Source organism: Schistocerca americana, chromosome 2 (assembly GCF_021461395.2).
Source record: "Schistocerca americana isolate TAMUIC-IGC-003095 chromosome 2, iqSchAmer2.1, whole genome shotgun sequence".
NCBI lineage: Eukaryota > Metazoa > Arthropoda > Insecta > Orthoptera > Acrididae > Schistocerca > Schistocerca americana.
Genome location: NC_060120.1, coordinates 92,888,359 through 92,909,137, shown reverse-complemented (window position 1 = coordinate 92,909,137; position 20,779 = coordinate 92,888,359). Strand labels below are relative to the sequence as shown.

Below are 20,779 nucleotides of genomic sequence, written 5' to 3'. Positions count from 1 at the left end.
TTGTTTTTGTATTTATAACCCTGTATTCACCTGACCAAAAGTATTGTACCTCCTGCCACCGAACTTCACTAATTCCTACTATATCTAACTTTAACCTATCCGTTTCCCTTTTTAAATTTTCTAACCTACCTGCCCGATTGAGGGATCTGACATTCCACTCGCCGATCCGTAGAAGGCCAGTTTTCTTTCTCCTGATAACGATGTCCTCCTCAGTAGTCTCCGCCCGGAGATCCGAATGGGGGACTATTTTACCTCCGGAATATTTTACCCAAGAGGACGACATCATCATTTAATCGCAGAGTAAAGCTGCATGCCCTAGGGAAAATTACGGCTGTAGTTTCCCGTTGCTTTCAGACGTTCGCAGTACCAGAACAGCAAGGCCATTTTGGTTAGTGTTACAAGGCCAGATCAGTCAATCATCCAGACTGTTGCCCCTGCAACTACTGAAAAGGCTGCTGCCCCTCTTCTGACCTCTCAACAGATACCCCTCCATTGTGGTTGCACCTACGCTACGGCTACCTGTATCGTTGAGGCACGCAAGCCTCCCCACCAACGGCAAGGTCCATGGTTCATGGTGAAACAGCGATTTTGTCAATTAATTTAGATATTATGTTATGTATCAGGACTTGTCCTCAGAACACTACACGGGAATGCGTGGAGGGAAGACGATGATCATTTTGCCAGGTACTGTTGAGGAAACTTAGAGAACTGGCGTTTGAGACTGACAGCAGAACGAGTCCAATACCACTAACGTAAATTTCGCATAAGGACAACGAAGCTAAGATGAAAGAAATAAGGGTTCCAAGAAGACTGACAGTTGTGTTTCCATCGCTCGCTTTGGCAATGGAATAGGAAAGGAAATGGGTAGTAAGGTACGTGGTATCGTCCGCCATGCACGGTGTGGTGACCTGTGGAGTATGTCTGTAAATGTATAGTGTGATTATAATTAAACTTTCGCTACTTGAATCAGTAAGTACTGAAAACTGTTTGCTGTATCAAACAGTGTGGAAATGATGTTCAGATTGTGCACTGCAGGATTTGCATTGTTATTAGTGTTAGTGGCATGACTCGCCGTTAGGTGCCGGACTGGAATGGAGACATACGGTTGAGACACGACCATCAGTGTGCAATAACAATGCCGACAGTCAACATAGGTCTGATCGAGGTCAGCGGGGCATTACGAGTAAAGGTGTTTTATCAAAAAGATAACAATAGTCCTGCCGCTCTTCGTGAGTGTCGACGTGGTTGGTTGGTTGGTTGGTTCGGGGAAGGAGACCAGACAGTGAGGTCATCGGTCTCATCGGATTAGGGAAGGACGGGGAAGGAAGTCGGCCGTGCCCTTTCAAAGGAACCATCCCGGCATTTGCCTGGAGCGATATAGGGAAATCACGGAAAACCTAAATCAGGATGGCCGGACGCGGGATTGAACCGTCGTCCTCCCGAATGCGAGTCCAGTGTCTAACCACTGCGCCACCCCGCTCGGCGTCGGCGTTGTAAAGGAATACAGAGAAGTAATCTTTCCACACCAGATTTGAGAAACATGATTCGGAAGTAAGAATTAATGTCTGAGAGTGCGGGATGCAATGTGAGATCTTCGAGCCGTGCTCGAGCTGTGTCACGACAACTGAACATTCCGCAGTCCGCCGTTAGAATGGTGCTGCGAATAACTGTGAAATGGTATCTCTAATGCGTTTCCAGGATGTCATGGCTGCAGATGGTTATCAAATTCAGGAACTCTTGTAACCACAGACGTCAACGTGGTATGCCGTCATAAAATATTACCTTCTCACCTGCAAATTAAAATGCATTCTTTTAATGGTGTATACGTTATTTCTCTTCCACATGTTTTTATAAACTGTTCCATAAAGTTTCATTGTTCTATGATCAATCGTTTTCCATGGGGGCTTTCTCAGGTAGCGAAAGTTTAATTATAACTACCACGTAGATGTAGACAGTCATATTCCATAGCTGATAGGTCAGCACTGATGGCTGCCAGACTTAGAACTAGAGTTCAGTTACAGGTATACCAAGGATTTTTTTCTTGGTGGGAGGACTGATTCGAAGTACACTCAGCCTCGTGGTGCGAGTGGAGGGGAGTGTTGTGCTGACCACATGCCCCTCCATACTGTATCCAAACGATCACCGTACAGGAGATGATGAGACGGTGTCCGGTAAAGGTCCCTTTGGTTTTCGTGGCCAAGGAGCTTGTTGCAGCTGTAGATATCACTCTCCTTCTTTCCAAACTACGAGGATCACTCCAAGAGTAATGCACACCATTTTTTTTTAAATCCATCTTTTATTCTACATGTTTGAAAGTTTTACAGTGTGTAGATACATCCTTTAGGAACAATATATTCATTTCTCCACATAATTTCCATCCCTCTCAACTGCCTTACGCCATCTTGGAACCAGCGCCTGTATACCTGCACGGTAAAATTTTAGACCGATCTGTTGGAGCCACTGTTTGGCAGCGTGCACAAGGGAGTCATCATCTTCAAACATTGTTCCACGAAGAGATACTTTCACGTTCCCGAAGAGATGATAGTCACATGGAGCCTGGTCAGGACTATAAGGTGGGTGTTTCAGTATTGTCCATCCGAGTTTTGTGATCGCTTCCATGGTTTTTTGACTGACATGTGGCCGTGCAATGTCGTGCAACAGCAAAACATCCTGCTTTTGCCGATGTGGTCGAACACGACTCAATAGAGGTTGAAGTTTCTTCAGTGTAGTCACATATGCATCAAAATTTGTGGTAATTCCACTTGGAATGATGTCCACAAGCAAGAGTCCTTCGGACTCGAAAAACACCGTAGCCATAACTTTTCCAGCAGAAGATGTGTTTTTGAATTTTGTTTTCTCTTGGGTGAACTTGCATGATCCCATTCCATTGATTGCCTCTTCGTCTCTGCTGAAAAATGTTGGAGCCATGTTTCATTACCTGTCACAATTCTTCCAAGAAATTCATCTCCACCATTTTCGTACTGTTCCAAAAGTCCGCTGCATACCGTTTCTCTTGTTTCTTTGTGAGACACTGTCAGCATCCTGGGAACCCACCTGACACAAACCATTTTTAACGCCAACACTTTAAGTATTCTGCAAACATTTCCTTCCCCTATCCCAACGTAGCGTGACAATTCGTTCACTGTGATGCGTCTGTCAGCAGTCACCAATTCGTTAACTCTCTGCACATTGGAGTGTGTGAAGTACAAGCCCTACCGCTGCGAGGACAATCCTCAATATTTCCGTGCCTGCTGTCATCACTTAACCTGCTTGCCCACCGACTAACTGTACTGCGATCGACAGCAGCATCTCCATACACCTTTTTCAAAGTCTTGCGGATGTTTCTCACTGTCTAGTTTTCACAGCACAGGAATTCTATGACAGCACGTTGCTTCTGACGAACGTCAAGTGTAGCAGCCATCTTGAAGACATACTGTGACGGCGCCACTCACGGGAACAGATTGAACTAAGTTTGAAAACAAGCGGGAAGGATGTATCTACACACTGTAAAACTTTCACACATACAGAATGAAAACTGTATTTTTACAAAAATTGTGTGCATTTCTTTTGGAGTGACCCTCGTATGTAAGGTTCTGCGGCTGAGTCCCTTACTGGTATACAGTTTGAATTTGTTAGGAAGTTTCAAAAACAACCGAAACTTTACTGCTGAATGTTAGACTGAGTATCTACATCTACATCTACATCTACATCCACACTCCGCAAGCCACCTGACGATGTGTGGCGGAGGGTACCTTGAGTACCTCTATCGGTTCTCCCTTCTATTCCAGTCTCGTATTGCTCGTGGAAAGAAGGATTGTCGGTATGCCTGTGTGTGGGCTACAATCTCTCTGATTTTATCCTCATGGTCTCTTCGCGAGATATACGTAGGAGGGAGCAATATACTGCTTGACTCCTCGGTGAAGGTATGTTCTTGAAACTTCAACAAAAGCTCGTACCGAGCTACTGAGCGTCTCTCCTGCAGAGTCTTCCACTGGAGTTTATCTATCATCTCCGTAACTCTTTCGCGATTACTAAATGTTCCTGTAGCGAAGCACGCTGCTCTCCGTTGGATCTTCTCTATCTCTTCTATCAACCCTATCTGGTACGAATCCCACACTGCTGAGCAGTATTCAAGCAGTGGACGAACAAGCGTACTGTAACCTACTTCCTTTGTTTTTGGATTGCATTTCCTTAGGATATTTCCAATGAATCTCAGTCTGGCACCTGCTTTACCAACGATCAACTTTATATGATCATTCCATTTTAAATCACCCGTAATGCGTACTCCTAGATTATTTATGGAATTAACTGCTTCCTATTGCTGACCTACTATATTGTAGCTAAATGATATGGGACCTTTCTTTCTATGTATTCGCAGCACATTACAATTGTCTACATTGAGATTCAATTGCCATTCCCTGCACCATGCGTCAATTCGCTGCAGATCCTCCTGCATTTCAGTAAAATTGTTACAACCTCTCGATATAACACAGCATCATCCGCAAAAAGCGTCAGTGAACTTCCGATATCATCCACAAGGATGACACGGCGGCCAGTAGAAGTCCCTTTGGATTTTGTGATGGAGAAGCTTGTTGCAGATGTAGATACCTCTCTCCTTCCTTCCAAACTATGTAGGGTCCTGCGACTGCGTCCCTTATTGGTATCCAGTTTGAATTTGTTAGGAAGTTTCGAAAACAACCGACACTTTACTTTTGAATACATTATGGGAGTGAACAGTGATCAAAGTGTTACAATTATTTACTATCAACAGCAGTATTGATCACAATGTACTTATTACGGTGACTAGTTTCGACCACTACTGTGGTCATCTTCAGACCATTGAGTAAGGACCCCCTTCCGCTGGAGAATCTCTACTGATGGGTAGTGATTCTCCAGCAGAAGGGGGGTCCTTACTCATTGGTCTGAAGATGACCACAATAGTGGTCGAAACCGGTCACCATAGTAAGTAAATTGGCTGATTTGGTGAGGGCAACTAGCAAGGCACGCGGGGTGCAGGCTAAGCTCTATATTTCTAGCATCGTATCCGGGGTTGATCGCGCTCCTTTGGTTTGAAGCAGAGTGGAATGTCTAAATCAGAGGCTCAGACTGCTCTGCAACGGTATCGGATGCGAATTTCTCGACCTCCGCTATCGGCTGTAAAATTGTGGGATTCTCCTTAATAGGTCTGGCGTGCACTACACGCAGGAAACGGTTACTACGGTAACGGAGTACTTGTGGCGTACACAGGTTAGCGAACCACTCCCTTGGGAGCAAAGACAATTTGCCTCTTAAATCAGCCACAGCGACCTCAGAGAATATTGGTCCTCGCAGATCAGAGACAGAAAAGATTAATATGATATTAGTAAAATGCAGAAGCATCCAAGGAAAGGCCCCAGAATTAGTATCGCTTACTGAAGGTTATAATGCACAGATAGTATTAGGAACAGAAAGCTGATTGGAATCAGACGTGAGTGACAACGAAATCCTGAGTTCAGACTAGAATCGTTATCGTAATGATAGTTTAGTCGCCAATGTTGGCGGCATATTTACTACAGTAAAACATTGGATAAAATCTAGCGGGGTTATCATCTCCTCCACTCCTAAACAGGGAAACGGAAGTGAATATCAGACATTCTTTGCAACAAGACCAGTGACCAGTCTCGTGCCTTGCAACCAGTGAAGACTCTCCAATGGTCAGAGGACAAGTTGACTCTCAAAGGTACGAAATCACTAGAGCAAACGTGCAAAGAGATTTGTCACAGTTCTTGTTGTGTACATAGTTCCGCGTAGTCAGCGCGTACACAACTTTCCCACTAGAGCGCGCCCCACTAAGCAAAACAGCGCAGGCGCAGCGCTCGTCCGTTTCCGCACTACGAGATGGCGCTGTCTTAGAGACGGACCAAATTCTGCTTCCGCCGATCCGCGTATTAATATGTAACGCAGCCAATGAGATTGCTGCTAACGTAGAACCTTTTCTCCTTGCGGATCACACTCGCGCAGTGATACCTGAACGCACGAGGTATTATAACGAGTGTTCAGACCTCCGATTAGTTAGTCTGCATTAGTCTGCATTAGTCTGTAGTCAAGTTTGAGTCTGCGCCTAATAAGTTTATCATATTCCTGTACATAGCCATGAAGATAAATGTATAGACACTTTGTGAGACATGTGAGAATAAGATTAACGTACTAAGGCCAAAGGAACTTCAGATTGTCAATCATAAACAGCATCCAGAATCAAGTTAAGTAAGGTTTATGATTCTTATTATTTTAATAAATGTGTGTGTAAATTAATCAAGTTCTGTTTAAAGTTGGTGACCGTCAATCTGCTACTCTAAACGTGCAAGTGGCATTTCTATCGTCTGACCTAACGGCAGAAGATAAACACGCCACGATAAGACCACGAGACATATTGCTGGCACTCGCCTACTTCGTTAGAGCGACAGGTCAAATAATCTGATGGTGTGTGTACCGAAGGTCTTACAGTACGCACACCACAATGCTGATATCGATTAATAGACATTGATCATAGAAGATAATCCCGAAGTATTGCAAAGATAAATTCGCGACACAGTAAAAGCAAAACATAATGGTTAGAAATTAGAGTGCCGAATGGACAGCAAACTTTCAGAATGTTGGTATTTATAATGATTACAAACAGGAAATTGTACTCATCAGTAGTGATTCTCCAGCGGAAGGAGGTCCTTACTCATTGGTCTGAAGATGACCACAGTAGTGGTCGAAACCGGTCACCATAATATGTAAATTGTGATCAAGATTGTTTTTAATTGTGAATAACCGACACTTTGCTGCTGAGTCTGAGATTGAGTATAGTGCCCAAAATTGTTATTTATGTAGTAGAATTCAAATGTGATAAATCGTATTCTGACGAATGCGAACGCTGACTTGCAGGTGTTGACGCGAGACAGTTTCTCTGGCCTTTCGCGCCTCACGTTCCTCAACTTGGAGGACCTGCCGGACGTGGAGCGCTTCGAGCTGGACTGTTTCGCGGGACTGCCGCAGCTGGCGACGCTGCGCATCCAGACGTGGCCGCGCGCCGACAAGTACCGGCTGCGGCTGGGCGGCGCGCTGTCGGCGGTGTGGCCGCTGCGCGAGCTGTCGGTGCGCGTGCAGGAGGCGGCGCTGAGCGACCAGCTGCAGGGTGCCTTCAGCCACGCCAAGCTGCGCCGCCTCGAGCTCAGCGGCTGCGCGCTGCACTCCGTCGCGCCCGACGCCCTCGACGGGCTGGCCGACAGCTCGCACGAGCTGCAGCTGCACCTGCGCCACACGTCGCTGGACGAGCTGCCGGCCGGGCTCGTGGCAGGGCTGGCCGCGCACGTGCCGCACCTCGCGCTCGACCTGCGCGACAACCGCTTCGCCTCCATCTCGCCCTCCGACCTCTACCCAAACGGATCCCTCTGGGAGAGCGTCGGGACCAAGCCCTTTCCAGGTAGAATGTTTTCCACTGTATCAATACACATTATACACTTCTGGAAATTGAAATAAGAACACCGTGAATTCATTGTCCCAGGAAGGGGAAACTTTATTGACACATTCCTGGGGTCAGATACATCACACGATCACACTGGCAGAACCACAGGCACATAGACACAGGCAACAGAGCATGCACAATGTCGGCACTAGTACAGTGTATATCCACCTTTCGCAGCAATGCAGGCTGCTATTCTCCCATGGAGACGATTGTAGAGATGCTGGATGTAGTCCTGTGGAACGGCTTGCCATGCCATTTCCACCTGGCGCCTCAGTTGGACCAGCGTTCGTGCTGGACGTGCAGACCGCGTAAGACGACGCTTCATCCAGTCCCAAACATGCTCAATGGGGGACAGATCCGGAGATCTTGCTGGCCAGGGTAGTTGACTTACACCTTCTAGAGCACGTTGGGTGGCACGGGATACATGCGGACGTGCATTGTCCTGTTGGAACAGCAAGTTCCCTTGCCGGTCTAGGAATGGTAGAACGATGGGTTCGATGACGGTTTGGATGTACCGTGCACTATTCAGTGTCCCCTCGACGATCACCAGTGGTCTACGGCCAGTGTAGGAGATCGCTCCCCACACCATGATGCCGGGTGTTGGCCCTGTGTGCCTCGGTCGTATGCAGTCCTGATTGTGGCGCTCACCTGCACGGCGCCAAGCACGCATACGACCATCATTGGCACCAAGGCAGAAGCGACTCTCATCGCTGAAGACGACACGTCTCCATTCGTCCCTCCATTCACGCCTGTCGCGACACCACTGGAGGCGGGCTGCACGATGTTGGGGCGTGAGCGGAAGACGGCCTAACGGTGTGCGGGACCGTAGCCCAGCTTCATGTAGACGGTTGCGGATGGTCCTCGCCGATACCCCAGGAGCAACAGTGTCCCTAATTTGCTGGAAGTGGCGGTGCGGTCCCCTACGGCACTGCGTAGGATCCTACGGTCTTGGCGTGCATCCGTGTGTCGCTGCGGTCCGGTCCCAGGTCGACGGGCACGTGCACCTTCCGCCGACCACTGGCGACAACATCGATGTACTGTGGAGACCTCACGCCCCACGTGTTGAGCAATTCGGCGGTACGTCCACCCGGCCTCCCGCATGCCCACTATACTCCCTCGCTCAAAGTCCGTCAACTGCACATACGGTTCACGTCCACGCTGTCGCGGCATGCTACCAGTGTTAAAGACTGCGATGGAGCTCCGTATGCCACTTCAAACTGGCTGACACTGACGGCGGCGGTGCACAAATGCTGCGCAGCTAGCGCCATTCGACGGCCAACACCGCGGTTCCTGGTGTGTCCGCTGTGCCGTGCGTGTGATCATTGCTTGTACAGCCCTCTCGCAGTGTCCGGAGCAAGTATGGTGGGTCTGACACACCGGTGTCAATGTGTTCTTTTTTCCATTTCCAGGAGTGTAGACGCACAACCTTCTACCTGTGGTAAGTGTTGCCCAGTGCTCATCACCCACTGTCAAATGTTAACGAACCGTCATATCTAGCTTAATACACTACTGGCCATTAAAATTCCTACATCACGAAGATGACGTGCTACAGACGCGAAATTTAACCGACAGGAAGAAGATGCTGTGATATGCAAATGATTAGTTTTTCAGAGCATCACATAAGGTTAGCGCCAGTGGCCACACCTACAACTTGCTGACATGAGGAAACTTTCCAACCGATTTCACATACACAAACTGCTGTTCACCGGCGTTGCCTTGTGAAACGTTGTTTTGATGTCTCGTGTAAGGAAGAGAAATGCGTACCATAACGTATCCGACTTTGATAAAGGTCGGATTGTAGCCTATCGCGATTGCGGTTTATCGTATCACGACATTGCTGCTCTCTTTGGTCGAGATCCAATGACTGTTAGCAGAATATGGTATCGGTGGGTTCAGGAGGGTAATATGGAACACCGTGCTGGATCCCAACGGCCTCATATCACTAGCAGTTGAGATGACAGGCATCTTATCCGCATGGCTGTAACGGATCGTGCAGCCACGTCTCGATCCCTGATTAACAGATGGGGACGTTTGCAAGACAACAACCATCTGCCCGAACCGTTCGACGACGTTTGCAGCACATGAACTATCAGCTCGGAGACCATGGCTGCAGTTACCCTTGACGCTGCATCACAGACACGAGTGCCTGCGCCGGTGTACTCACCGACAAATGTGGGAGCACGAATGGGAAAACATTTTTTCGGATGAATCCAGGTCCTGTTTACAGCATCATGATGGTCGCATCCGTGTTTGGCGACATTGCGGTGAAAGCACATTGGAAGCGTGTATTCGTCATCACCATACTGGCGTATCACCCTGTGTAACGTCTCGGTCACCCCTTGTTTGCATTGACAGCACTTCGAATAGTGGGCGTTACATTTCAGATGTGTTACGACCCGTGGCTCTACCCTTCATTCGATCCCTGCGAAACCCTACATTTCAGCAGCATAATGCACGACCGCATGTTGCAGGTCCTGTACGGGCCTTTCTGGACACAGAAAATGTTCCACTGCTGCCCTGGCCAGCACATTCTCCAGATATCTCACCAACTGAAAACGTCTGGTCAATGGTGGCCGAGCAACTGGCTCGTCACAGTACGCCAGTCACTACTCCTGTTCAACTGTGGTATTGTGTTCAAGCTGCATGGGCAGCTGTTCCTGTACACTCCATCCAATCGCTGTTTGTCTCAATACCCAGGCGTATGAAGGCCGTTATTACGGCCAGTGGTGGTTGTTCTGGATACTGATTTCTCAGGATCTATGCACCCAAAGTGCGTGAAAATGTAATCACATGTCAGTTCTAGAATAATATATTTGTCTAATGAATACCCGTTTATCATCTGTATTTCTTAATGGTGTAGCAATTTTAATGGCCAGTGGTATATAACAGGCTCTTTGCGTTCTAAAGTAAATTTAAGGTGGAGAAGAGAGCAAGGAAAGGAAAGCGAACGAGCTAATGATATCAGCTGCATAGGGACTTTATGGGGAATCAGCGTCGATGAGTGAAAATGTGTTCCCTACTTACTAGGTAATTGTGTTAACCACTGCGTCATCCAGACACCTATGCTTGTGTATCGCAAATGCGAGCTCCCCAGCCAACACGTAACACCACCTAGTGCCAATTGTTTCCAGTCTCCGACCACGTTCTCCAAGTTATAAAATTTCAGATTGACACTGGAGATCGAACGTAAATATAAATGTGCACTAAATGTTGTGCATTATATGAAAAACAGGCGACACCCATTCATATAATTTTTGAGTAATGAGTAATGGCTGAATCAGAGACTAAGAAAAAGATTATAGGGAAAAGTGGCCAAAAACTTGTGATGTGTGTGTGTGTGTGTGTGTGTGTGTGTGTGTGTGTGTGCACGCACGCCTATTTTTGATACTACGTGGATATGCAGGATCAACGACAACTCTATCGACAAACTTTCGGAGATGGTAGTATGGAATAAAACGAGAAAATTGGTGGTAATCATGGGTTTCACAGTACACACCTAAAACGCTACGAGCGCTTGTTCATCTTCGAAAGTGTGAAACAAATATCTTTTACTGAACAAGTGCTCATATCTCATAAGGAATGCATTTTAGAGCCCATGATAACTAGGTACTCTGTTGTGACTTGGTGAGACAGCCAAGCCACTATGAGGTAGCCGAAAGGCACGCGTTTAGCTCACGCAGGCTGGCGTGAGGTCTGGAACAGGTCAAGGTCTTATAGTAGCAAAAATAGTACGTAGCTTCTGGAATACTTAACTTTAATCCATAATTGGTGAACATCGGTCTTACGGTACATGCATCACAAGATAAATAGCAGTTGATAATGGCGCCTTGCTAGGTCGTAGCAAATGACGTAGCTGAAGGCTATGCTAACATCGTCTTAGCAAATGAGAACGTAATTTGTCAGTGAACCATTGCTAGCAAAGTCGGCTGTACAACTGGGGCGAGTGCTAGGACGTCTCTCTAGACCTGCCGTGTAGCGGCGCTCGGTCTGCAATCACTGATAGTGCCGAACGCGGGTCCGACGTATACTAACGGACCGCGGCCGATTTAAAGGCTACCACCTAGCAAGTGTGGTGTCTGGCGGTGACACCACATACTCATTTCTTGTTTTGCTCCCTGCTACCACCCATGGAAGTTTGTCGGTGGAGTACTGGTTCATATTTTTCTTTTCTTTGAGTCACGTCTTCTGACTGGTTTGATGCGACCCGACGTGAATTCTTCTTTTGTGAAAACCTTTTCATCCCAGAGTAGCACTAGTAACCTACGTTCTCAGGTATTTGGTGCATATGTTCCATTCGACGAAGAAGGCTAATGACTTTTGAGTGATCTGACGTCCGACTGGTTTGATGCTGCCCGCCACGAACTCCTCTTCTGTGATAACCTCTTCATCTGAGAGTAGCACTTAAAACCTTCGGCCTCAATTACTTGCTGGATGTATTCCAATTTCTGTTTTTGTCAAGAGTTTGTATTCTTTAGTTTTCCCTCTAATACCACGGAAAGTTTTCCCTCAAGTCTTAACAAACAGCGGCAGTCGCCGAGCCGAAAGAACGTGCAGCAGAGCAGCAGCAGCAGCCGCACTTGTCTGACAAACTGTAAATTAATTTATTCTTCGATTTTTGTTCACGTGCTTCTGCAAATAAGTGAACCTTACGTGTGTATTTTACTATGTAGACCAGTGGTTAGAAAAATAATCGTAGTTTTTGTTGTTGCATAACTCTTGTGAATATCCTTGTGTAGGGCTCCGTCACGCCACTAAGTTTTAATTTTGTGCTAGTAGGCAGCACACAATTTAGAACAATGCATTCTAATTTGAGTATTTACCTCGTGCAGTAACTTTTCTGCAAACGGGATTTCTAATAACTGGTATCTATAAATACATAAAAAAATTGTTCAAATGGTTCTGAGCGCTATGGGTCTTAACATCCGAAGTCATCAGTCCCGTAGAACTTAGAGCTACTTAAACCTAACTAACCTAACGACGTTACACACATCCATTCCCGAGGCAGGATTCGAACCTGCGACCGTAGCAGTCGCGTGGTTCCGGACTGAGGCGCCTAGAACCACTCGGCCACCGTGGCCTGCAAATAAATCAACTTCAGTAGAGAAATTTATTTCTATTTAATAGCTTGCGGTCTCAAGAGTACAATGAGAAAGCTGCACACCAACTTTTAGTATTACTTTATTCTCCTTTAGTATATTTTCAAACTCAGTAGCACTATTTGAGACCTTATATCTATTATACACACAGTAAGATATGGCTAGGAACTCTGCTTAGAGTGAGCGGACACAAGGAGAGTTGGCTGCTGTCTGTAAACAGCTGGAATCTGCGTTGGCTACCGTCGTTCAGCTCGAAGTTGCGGTGACGTCGGGGCGCCAGTGACGAGGCCAGTGACGCCTTTGGTGCCACTGGAATCCTCTGGTAACCAGGACGTCTCTGCGGCTTCTGATGCGCAGCATCTGACCGGTCCGTCCTCATTCCAGTGTGGGTGGCAGACAGTGGTGGGATCGCGTGTCACTGGCCGGAAGGCAAAAGAGGGAGCAGGCCATAAGGCTGGCTCCCTACGTCTTAGCAACAGGTACGAGGTCCCACTCAGTGTTGATGATAACTCCGAGTCAGCATGGGATGACTCTCCTTTTGAGCGAGCGGTTGATGTTCCTGCCCAATCCGGACAACTACAGAGGGTGGGTAGGCTAGTCACTGGGAGCTCCAATCATAGGCGGGTGATGGACCCCTCAGGGGGGTAGCAGGCAACGCGGGAAAGAATTCCAGTGTGCATTCTGTATGTTTGCCGGTAGGTGTCATCCGTGATGTGGAGGAGGCCCTGCCGGCGGCTATCGAGCACGCTGGGTGCAACCGGCTGCATCTAGTGGCACATGTCGGCACGAATGGTGCCTGCCGCATGGGTTCTGAGGCCATCCTATCCTCCTTTCGGTGGCTGGCTGCTTTGGTGAAGGCAACTAGCGAAGACACGCGGGGTGCAGCCTAAGCTGTCTATTTGTAGAATCTTACCCAGGCTTGATTGCGGTCGACTGGTTTGGAGCAGAGTGAAAGGTCAAAACAAGAGGCTCAGACGGCTCTACGACGGGTACGGATGCGAATCTCTCGACCTCCGCTATCGGGTGCAGGATTGTAGGGATCCCCTTAATAGGCCAGGAGTGCACTACACGTGGGAAGTGGCCACTACGGTAGCAGAGTACTTGTGGCGTGCACATGGGGCTTTTTTAGGTTAGAGAACCCCTCCCTAGGGAGCAAAGACGATTTTCCTGTTAAATCAGCCATAGCGACCTCAGAGAATCTTGGTCATCGCAGATCAGAGATAGAAAAGATTAATATGTTTTCAGTAAACTGCAGGAGCATCTAAGGAAAGGTCCCAGAATAAGTATCTCTTACATCGCTTACTGGAGGTTATAATGCTCAGATAGTACTGGGAACAGAAAGCTGGTTGAAACCAGACGTCAATGACAACGAAATCCTAACTGGAATGGTTACCGTAAAGATAGGTTTGTCGCCAATGGTGGCAGCGAGTTTACTGCAGTAAAAACTCCGATAAAATCTAGCTAGTCTATCACGGATTCCGAATCTGAATTAATCTGGGTGAGACTGAGTATCAAAGAACGGTCAAAACTGGTGATCGGATGCTTATATAGACCACCTGGGTAAGGATCTGTAGTTGTAGAGCGCTTCAGACAGAACTTGCAGAATATCATTAGTAATTTTCGTTATCATTCCGTTGCAATAGGGTGTGACTTTAACTTGCCAGGTATAGATTGGGAGTGTTATGTTATCAAGACTGGTGCCAGAGACAAGGAATTGTGTGGCATTGTTCTGGAATGACTTGTCAGAAAATTACGTTGAGCAGATAGTTAGAGAACCAACTCGTGAGGGTAACTTCGTAGACCTTCTGGCTACAAACAGACCTGAACTTAACGAATCAGATAATGTAGAGGAAGGTATCATTGATCATAGGGCTGTGACAGCATCTATGACGACGGATCTTACAAGGAATGTTCAGAAAGGTAGGAAGATATATTTGCTCAGCAAGGGTGGCAAGATACAAAATTTCAAAATATCTCAGCAGTCAGCATCAAATATTCGGTGATGCAGACGATGATGTGGAGAACAAATGGAAAAAATTCAAAGACATTATCAGTAAACACTTCCGGGCTAAGTTGCCGTGGTCGATCTGTAGAAATTCTTCTCCCTGACGTTTCGTTCTCAACTACGGAGAACATCTTCCGAGGTGAGTCGACGACTGGCTGCTGGGAGCTGGGGCTGCCGCTCTACTGCCACGAATCAGTAGGAGCCCCAGCTCCCAGCAACCAGTCGTCGACTCACCTCGGAAGATGTTCTCCGTAGTTGAGAACGAAACGTCAGGGAGAAGAATTTCTACAGATCGACCACGGCAACTTAGCCCGGAAGTGTTTACTGATAAAGACGCCGGCCGTGAAAGCCTACATGCAAAGATTCAAAGACATTGTTCAAAATTCCCTAGACAGGTATGTTCTGAGTAAGGTTTTAAGGGATGGTGTTAGAAAAGCGCTACGTAATCAAAAAACATTTCATCTCAGATTCAAGAAAAGTAAAATCCTAGCTGACAAATAAAAACTGAACGAAGCGATAATGAGCATAAGAAGAGCAATGAGAGAAGCGTCCAATAACCACAGGGTTATTCAAAGTAACAGGTAAAAGAGTCAAACGCACCTCAAGCAGTCAGAATATTACGTTCCAAGGTCACAATTTTAAACAAAGAAAAGAAAATTGAGGAGAGAATGACAACTTTGAGTTAACAGCATAACGAAGTGGAAAGGTAATATAATGCGTTGTAATCAGCTTCCAAATAAATGTTCAAATGTGTGTGAAATCTTATGGGACTTAACTGCTAAGGTCATCAGTCCCTAAGCTTACACACTACTTAACCTAAATTATCCTAAGGACAAACACACACACCCATGCCCGAGGGAGGACTCGAACCTTCGCCGGGACCAGCCGCACAGTCCATGACTGTAGCGAATCAGCTTCCATTCAAACAAGTATGAGCAACCGACGAGTTTCCATTTAACCACACGCAGGCACACTGCCCCATTCATAATAGTGGAGTAATCGTCACCAACTAATACCAATATAACTTAACCACTTTGACTAAGCTTCTCCAAGATGAATTCATTGAAAAATTTACATGTCGACGCAGATCACCACCAGACAATGACAGTCCGCTCTCCAACCGAACACATCTCCTCCACTCCTGAACACGGAAACGGAACTGAATATCAAACACTCTTCACAAAAAGACCAGTGACCAGTCTTGTGCCTTGCAACCAGTGAAAGCTCCCCAATGGTCGGAGGACTAATTGACTCTCAAAGGCATGAAATCACTACAGCAGACGTGCGAAGAGATTTGTCACAGTGCTTATATCGATTAATAGACATTGATCGTAGAAGATAATCCCGAAGTATTGCAAAGATTAATTCGCGACACAGTAAAAGCAAAACATAATGGTTAGAAATGAAAGTACCGAATGGACAGAAAACTTTCAGAATGTTGGTCTTTATAATGATTACGAACAGGAAATTGTACTCTTTTTTGATTCAGAAAAAACGGACAAATACCTACAATAGGGCCTATACTGGGCCCGGAACAGGAGATAAGTGTCTCCTTCCGAAATGAGAGAGAGAAGAGATCGACGGCATTAGACGTGACAAGTCTCACCCCGCTGGACATGTGTGAGCCGACAGACTGGCGCCGCGTGTCACAGCGGCGGCGCCCTCTCGGCCACGATTAAGACCCTCCTAGTGTCACACAGAACTGTGGACAGACACTGTTACTGGCACCGAGCCAACAGAGAGCAGCATTTATATTTTTGGTATCTCCACGTCGGGACACATTTTATATGGCGAATGGTTTATTGTACACATTGAAAGCTAAATTATATTACTTAAGTCAACATACGTGGAACAGTGCCATTTCGATACCAACAATAGCAATAGATGCTGTGATTGGAGGACAGTGCAGTATAATTACTTCCAGTTCCACAGATAAATTTATTTGAGTTATCCATCAAAAATTTCTACGGTAATTTACTGTAAATTCTAACAACCAAACCAGCACCCACATTTCCATCACACAAAATGAAACAATGGTACCACCCGTATACTGTTGATAATCTCATTGGTACTACACTATGTGAACAAAAGCATCCAGACACCCCGAAAAACATATGTTTATCATGTTAGGTGCATTGTGCTGCCATATACTGCCAGGTACTCAACATCAGCGACCTCTGTAGTCATTAGACATCATGAGAGAGCAGAACGGGGCGTTGCGCGGAACTCACGTACTTCGAACGTTGTCAGGTGATTGGATGTCATTTGTGTCATACCTCGGTACGCGAGACTTCCACACTTCTGAACATCCTTATGTCCACCGTTTCCGATGTGATAGTGAAGTGGAAACGTGAAGGGGCTCGTACAGCACGAAAGGATACAGTCCGACCTCGTCTGTTGACTTACAGAGACCGCCGACAGTTGAAGAGGGTCGTAATGTGTAATAGGCATACATCTGTCCAGACCGTCACACAAAAAGTCCAAACTGCATCAGGATTCGCTGCAAGTACTATGACAGTTAGGCGGGAGGTGAGAAAACTTGGATTTCATGGTTGAGCGGCTGCTCATAAACCACACATCACGCTGGTAAATGCCAAACGACGCCTCGCTTGGTGTAAGGAACGTAAACATTGGACGATTGAACAGTGGAAAAACGTTGTGTGGAGTGACACAATGTGGCGATCCGATAGCAGGGTGTGCGTATGGCGAATGCCAGGTGAACGTCACCTGCCAGCGTGTGTAGTGCCAACAGTAAAATTCGGAGGAGGTGGTGTTATGGTGTGTTCGTGTTTTTCACGGAGGGGGCTTGCACCCGTTGTCGTTTTGCGTGGCACTGTCACAGTACAGGGGCCTACATTGATGTTTTAAGCACCTACCTGCTTCCCACAGCTGAAGAGTAATTCGTGGAGGGCGACCGCATCTTTCAACACGATCGAGCACCTGTTCATAATGGACGGCCTTTGGCGGAGTGGTTACATGGCAACAGCATTCCTGTAATGGACTGGCCGGCACAGAGTCCTGACCTGAATCCTATTGAACGCCTTTGGGATGTTTTGGAACGCCGACTTCGAACCAAGTCTCCAGACGGACATCAGTAGCTGTCCTCAGTGCAGCACTCCGGGAAGAATGGGCTGCCTTTCCCCAAGAAGCCTTCCAGCACCTGATTAAACGTATGCCTGCGAGAGTGGAAGCTGTCATCAAGGCTAAGGGTGGGTCAACACCATATTGAGTTCCAGCATTACCGATGGAGGGCGCCACGCACTTGTAAGTCACTTTCAGCGAGGTGTCCAGATACTTTTGATCACATAGTGTATCTTGGATGCTAGTTAGTAGTTCCAGACAAATAGACCATAGCCTACATTAGTACATTAATTAATTTCATTGTCGGGTGATGCGTACTCGCTGTCTTAGCCTCGAGCAACTAATGGCTTTGACGTCCCATTTATGTGACTGCCGGAAAGGGTTCTTATACGCGTGTCTATGGCCCAGCAGGACAGATCCTTGCATTTAATAGCACTAGATAATGGAGAAAGATTACGCTCCTGACAAAAATGTTGAGTGACTTTCCAGGTAAGGAGGCTGTCCTTGATATTTGCAGTGAAGTGCAGCAGGTGGGCTATACCTCTTAGTTACTCTGTCATTTTACAAAATTCTCCACTTGTATGTTCTTAAATTTGATTGGCAGGCTTAGATCTTTATTCCTTCGAAACAAATCAGGATGTTACCAACATACACTGAGATTGTTTAGCTGCCTTGTTTCATGCGAAGAAATGTTTCGTTTGAGAGAATTCCAGAGTAAAAGCGTTACCAATTCATGTAAGTGCTAATCCAACGTTTATTAAAATTTCTATCTACTGCTCCAGACACTCGTTCTTAGTCCACTGTTGCTGGCCTTGCACATCAAACAGGTGAAATTTCGCTTCTTCAGCTCTAGTGACAGCTGGAGGGGCTTGTCTGGGGCATCACTGTCTGGAGAGATACGTACACTCCTGTCAAGACAAGTACCCTGCCCAACTCTACATTTTCATATGAAATTCCTCAATATAAACTGTTCAAAATGCCTTCCGTTAGCCCTGACACATACATCAAAGCGCCGTCACGTGGTATCCCATTTGAGCGGAAAGGGTTTTTATACGCTAGAGTACTGCGTATGCTTTCACAACTTCCTGCAATACGGGCATGAAGATTCTCTGCACCCTGTAGCTCGGCTTCATACATCATGGCTTTAAAACGCTCCCTTAAATAAATGTTTAGCAGGTTTAGAACCGAAAACCTAAGTCGTCCTATCCCTCTGTGGTTAACCTGCTATTTAAAAGCTGGCCGACTTGAAAGGAGGAGAAGCTAAATGGTCCATAAAGTAAGTGTTTTGTCGTATTAAAAGAAGCATATACACTCCTGGAAATTGAAATAAGAACACCGTGAATTCATTGTCCCAGGAAGGGGAAACTTTATTGACACATTCCTGGGGTCAGATACATCACATGATCACACTGACAGAACCACAGGCACATAGACACAGGTAACAGAGCATGCACAATGTCGGCACTAGTACAGTGTATATCCACCTTCCGCAGCAATGCAGGCTGCTATTCTCCCATGGAGACGATCGTAGAGATGCTGGATGTAGTCCTGTGGAACGGCTTGCCATGCCATTTCCACGTGGCGCCTCAGTTGGACCAGCGTTCGTGCTGGACGTGCAGACCGCGTGAGACGACGCTTCATCCAGTCCCAAACATGCTCAATGGGGGACAGATCCGGAGATCTTGCTGGCCAGGGTAGTTGACTTACACCTTCTAGAGCACGTTGGGTGGCACGGGATACATGCGGACGTGCATTGTCCTGTTGGAACAGCAAGTTCCCTTGCCGGTCTAGAAATGGTAGAACGATGGGTTCGATGACGGTTTGGATGTACCGTGCACTATTCAGTGTCCCCTCGACGATCACCAGTGGTGTACGGCCAGTGTAGGAGGTCGCTCCCCTCACCATGATGCCGGGTGTTGGCCCTGTGTACCTCGGTCGTATGCAGTCCTGATTGTGGCGCTCACCTGCACGGCGCCAACACGCATACGACCATCATTGGCACCAAGGCAGAAGCGACTCTCATCGCTGAAGACGACACGTCTCCATTCGTCCCTCCATTCACGCCTGTCGCGACACAACTGGAGGCGGGCTGCACGATGTTGGGGCGTGAGCGGAAGACGGCCTAACGGTGTGCGGGACCGTAGCCCAGCTTCATGGAGACGGTTGCGAATGGTCCTCGCCGATACCCCAGGAGCAACAGTGTCCCTAATTTGCTGGGAAGTGGCGGTGCGGTCCCCTACGGCACTGCGTAGGATCCTACGGTCTTGGCGTGCATCCGTGCGTCGCTGCGGTCCGGTTCCTGGTCGACGGGCACGTGCACCTTCCGCCGACCACTGGCGACAACATCGATGTACTGTGGAGACCTCACGCCCCACGTGTTGAGCAATTCGGCGGTACGTCCACCCGGCCTCCCGCATGCCCACTATACGCCCTCGCTCAAAGTCCGTCAACTGCACATACGGTTCACGTCCACGCTGTCGTGTTAAAGACTGCGAAGGAGCTCCGTATGCCACGGCAAACTGGCTGACACTGACGGCGGCGGTGCACAAATGCTGCGCAGCTAGCGCCATTCGACGGCCAACACCGCGGTTCCTGGTGTGTCCGCTGTGCCGTGCGTGTGATCATTGTTTGTACAGCCCTCTCGCGGTGTCCGGAGCAAGTATGGTGGGTCTGACACACCGGTGTCAATGTGTTCTTTTTTCCATTTCCAGGAGTGTATCATGTAGTACATCAGGTCCAGAACTCTTAGAAAGCGTAGTTAATCCGTTCATTCCAGCTGCATAGTGAATAACATTTCCCTGACAGTCACTTAAATTGTCTGTCCAAAAGTGGCATAAAATTGATGTTCATGATTCGCTTTAGTATAGCATGACTATTGACATTGGGCGATATCTGCTGATTTTTAAAATTCAGAATGCGATCACACTTTAATGACGCCTCATGCTAGGAGAGAACATAGGCAATAAAATAAAGGTTCATTTGCTTATAATGCCTAAACATGCTAAAAATGGTCTGGATGCAATAGATTACCATGCGAAATTGGTTTGACGATCAGATAGCAAACATAAATTTTTTTCTGTTACCTTTCTTACGCTGACATTGTGGACA

General features: G+C 47.1%; 1 protein-coding gene across 1 annotated transcript in view; it reads left to right on the top strand.

The window, feature by feature from the left end:
- Positions 1-20,779, top strand: part of LOC124593803 (chaoptin-like) — a 173,329-nt gene that overhangs the window by 149,953 nt on the left and 2,597 nt on the right. Inside the window, exons 9-10 of the mRNA XM_047132151.1 lie at positions 6,910-7,083; positions 7,132-7,447. Of these exons, the coding sequence (XP_046988107.1) occupies positions 6,910-7,083; positions 7,132-7,447 (490 nt within the window). The remainder of the gene's footprint in view (positions 1-6,909; positions 7,084-7,131; positions 7,448-20,779) is intronic.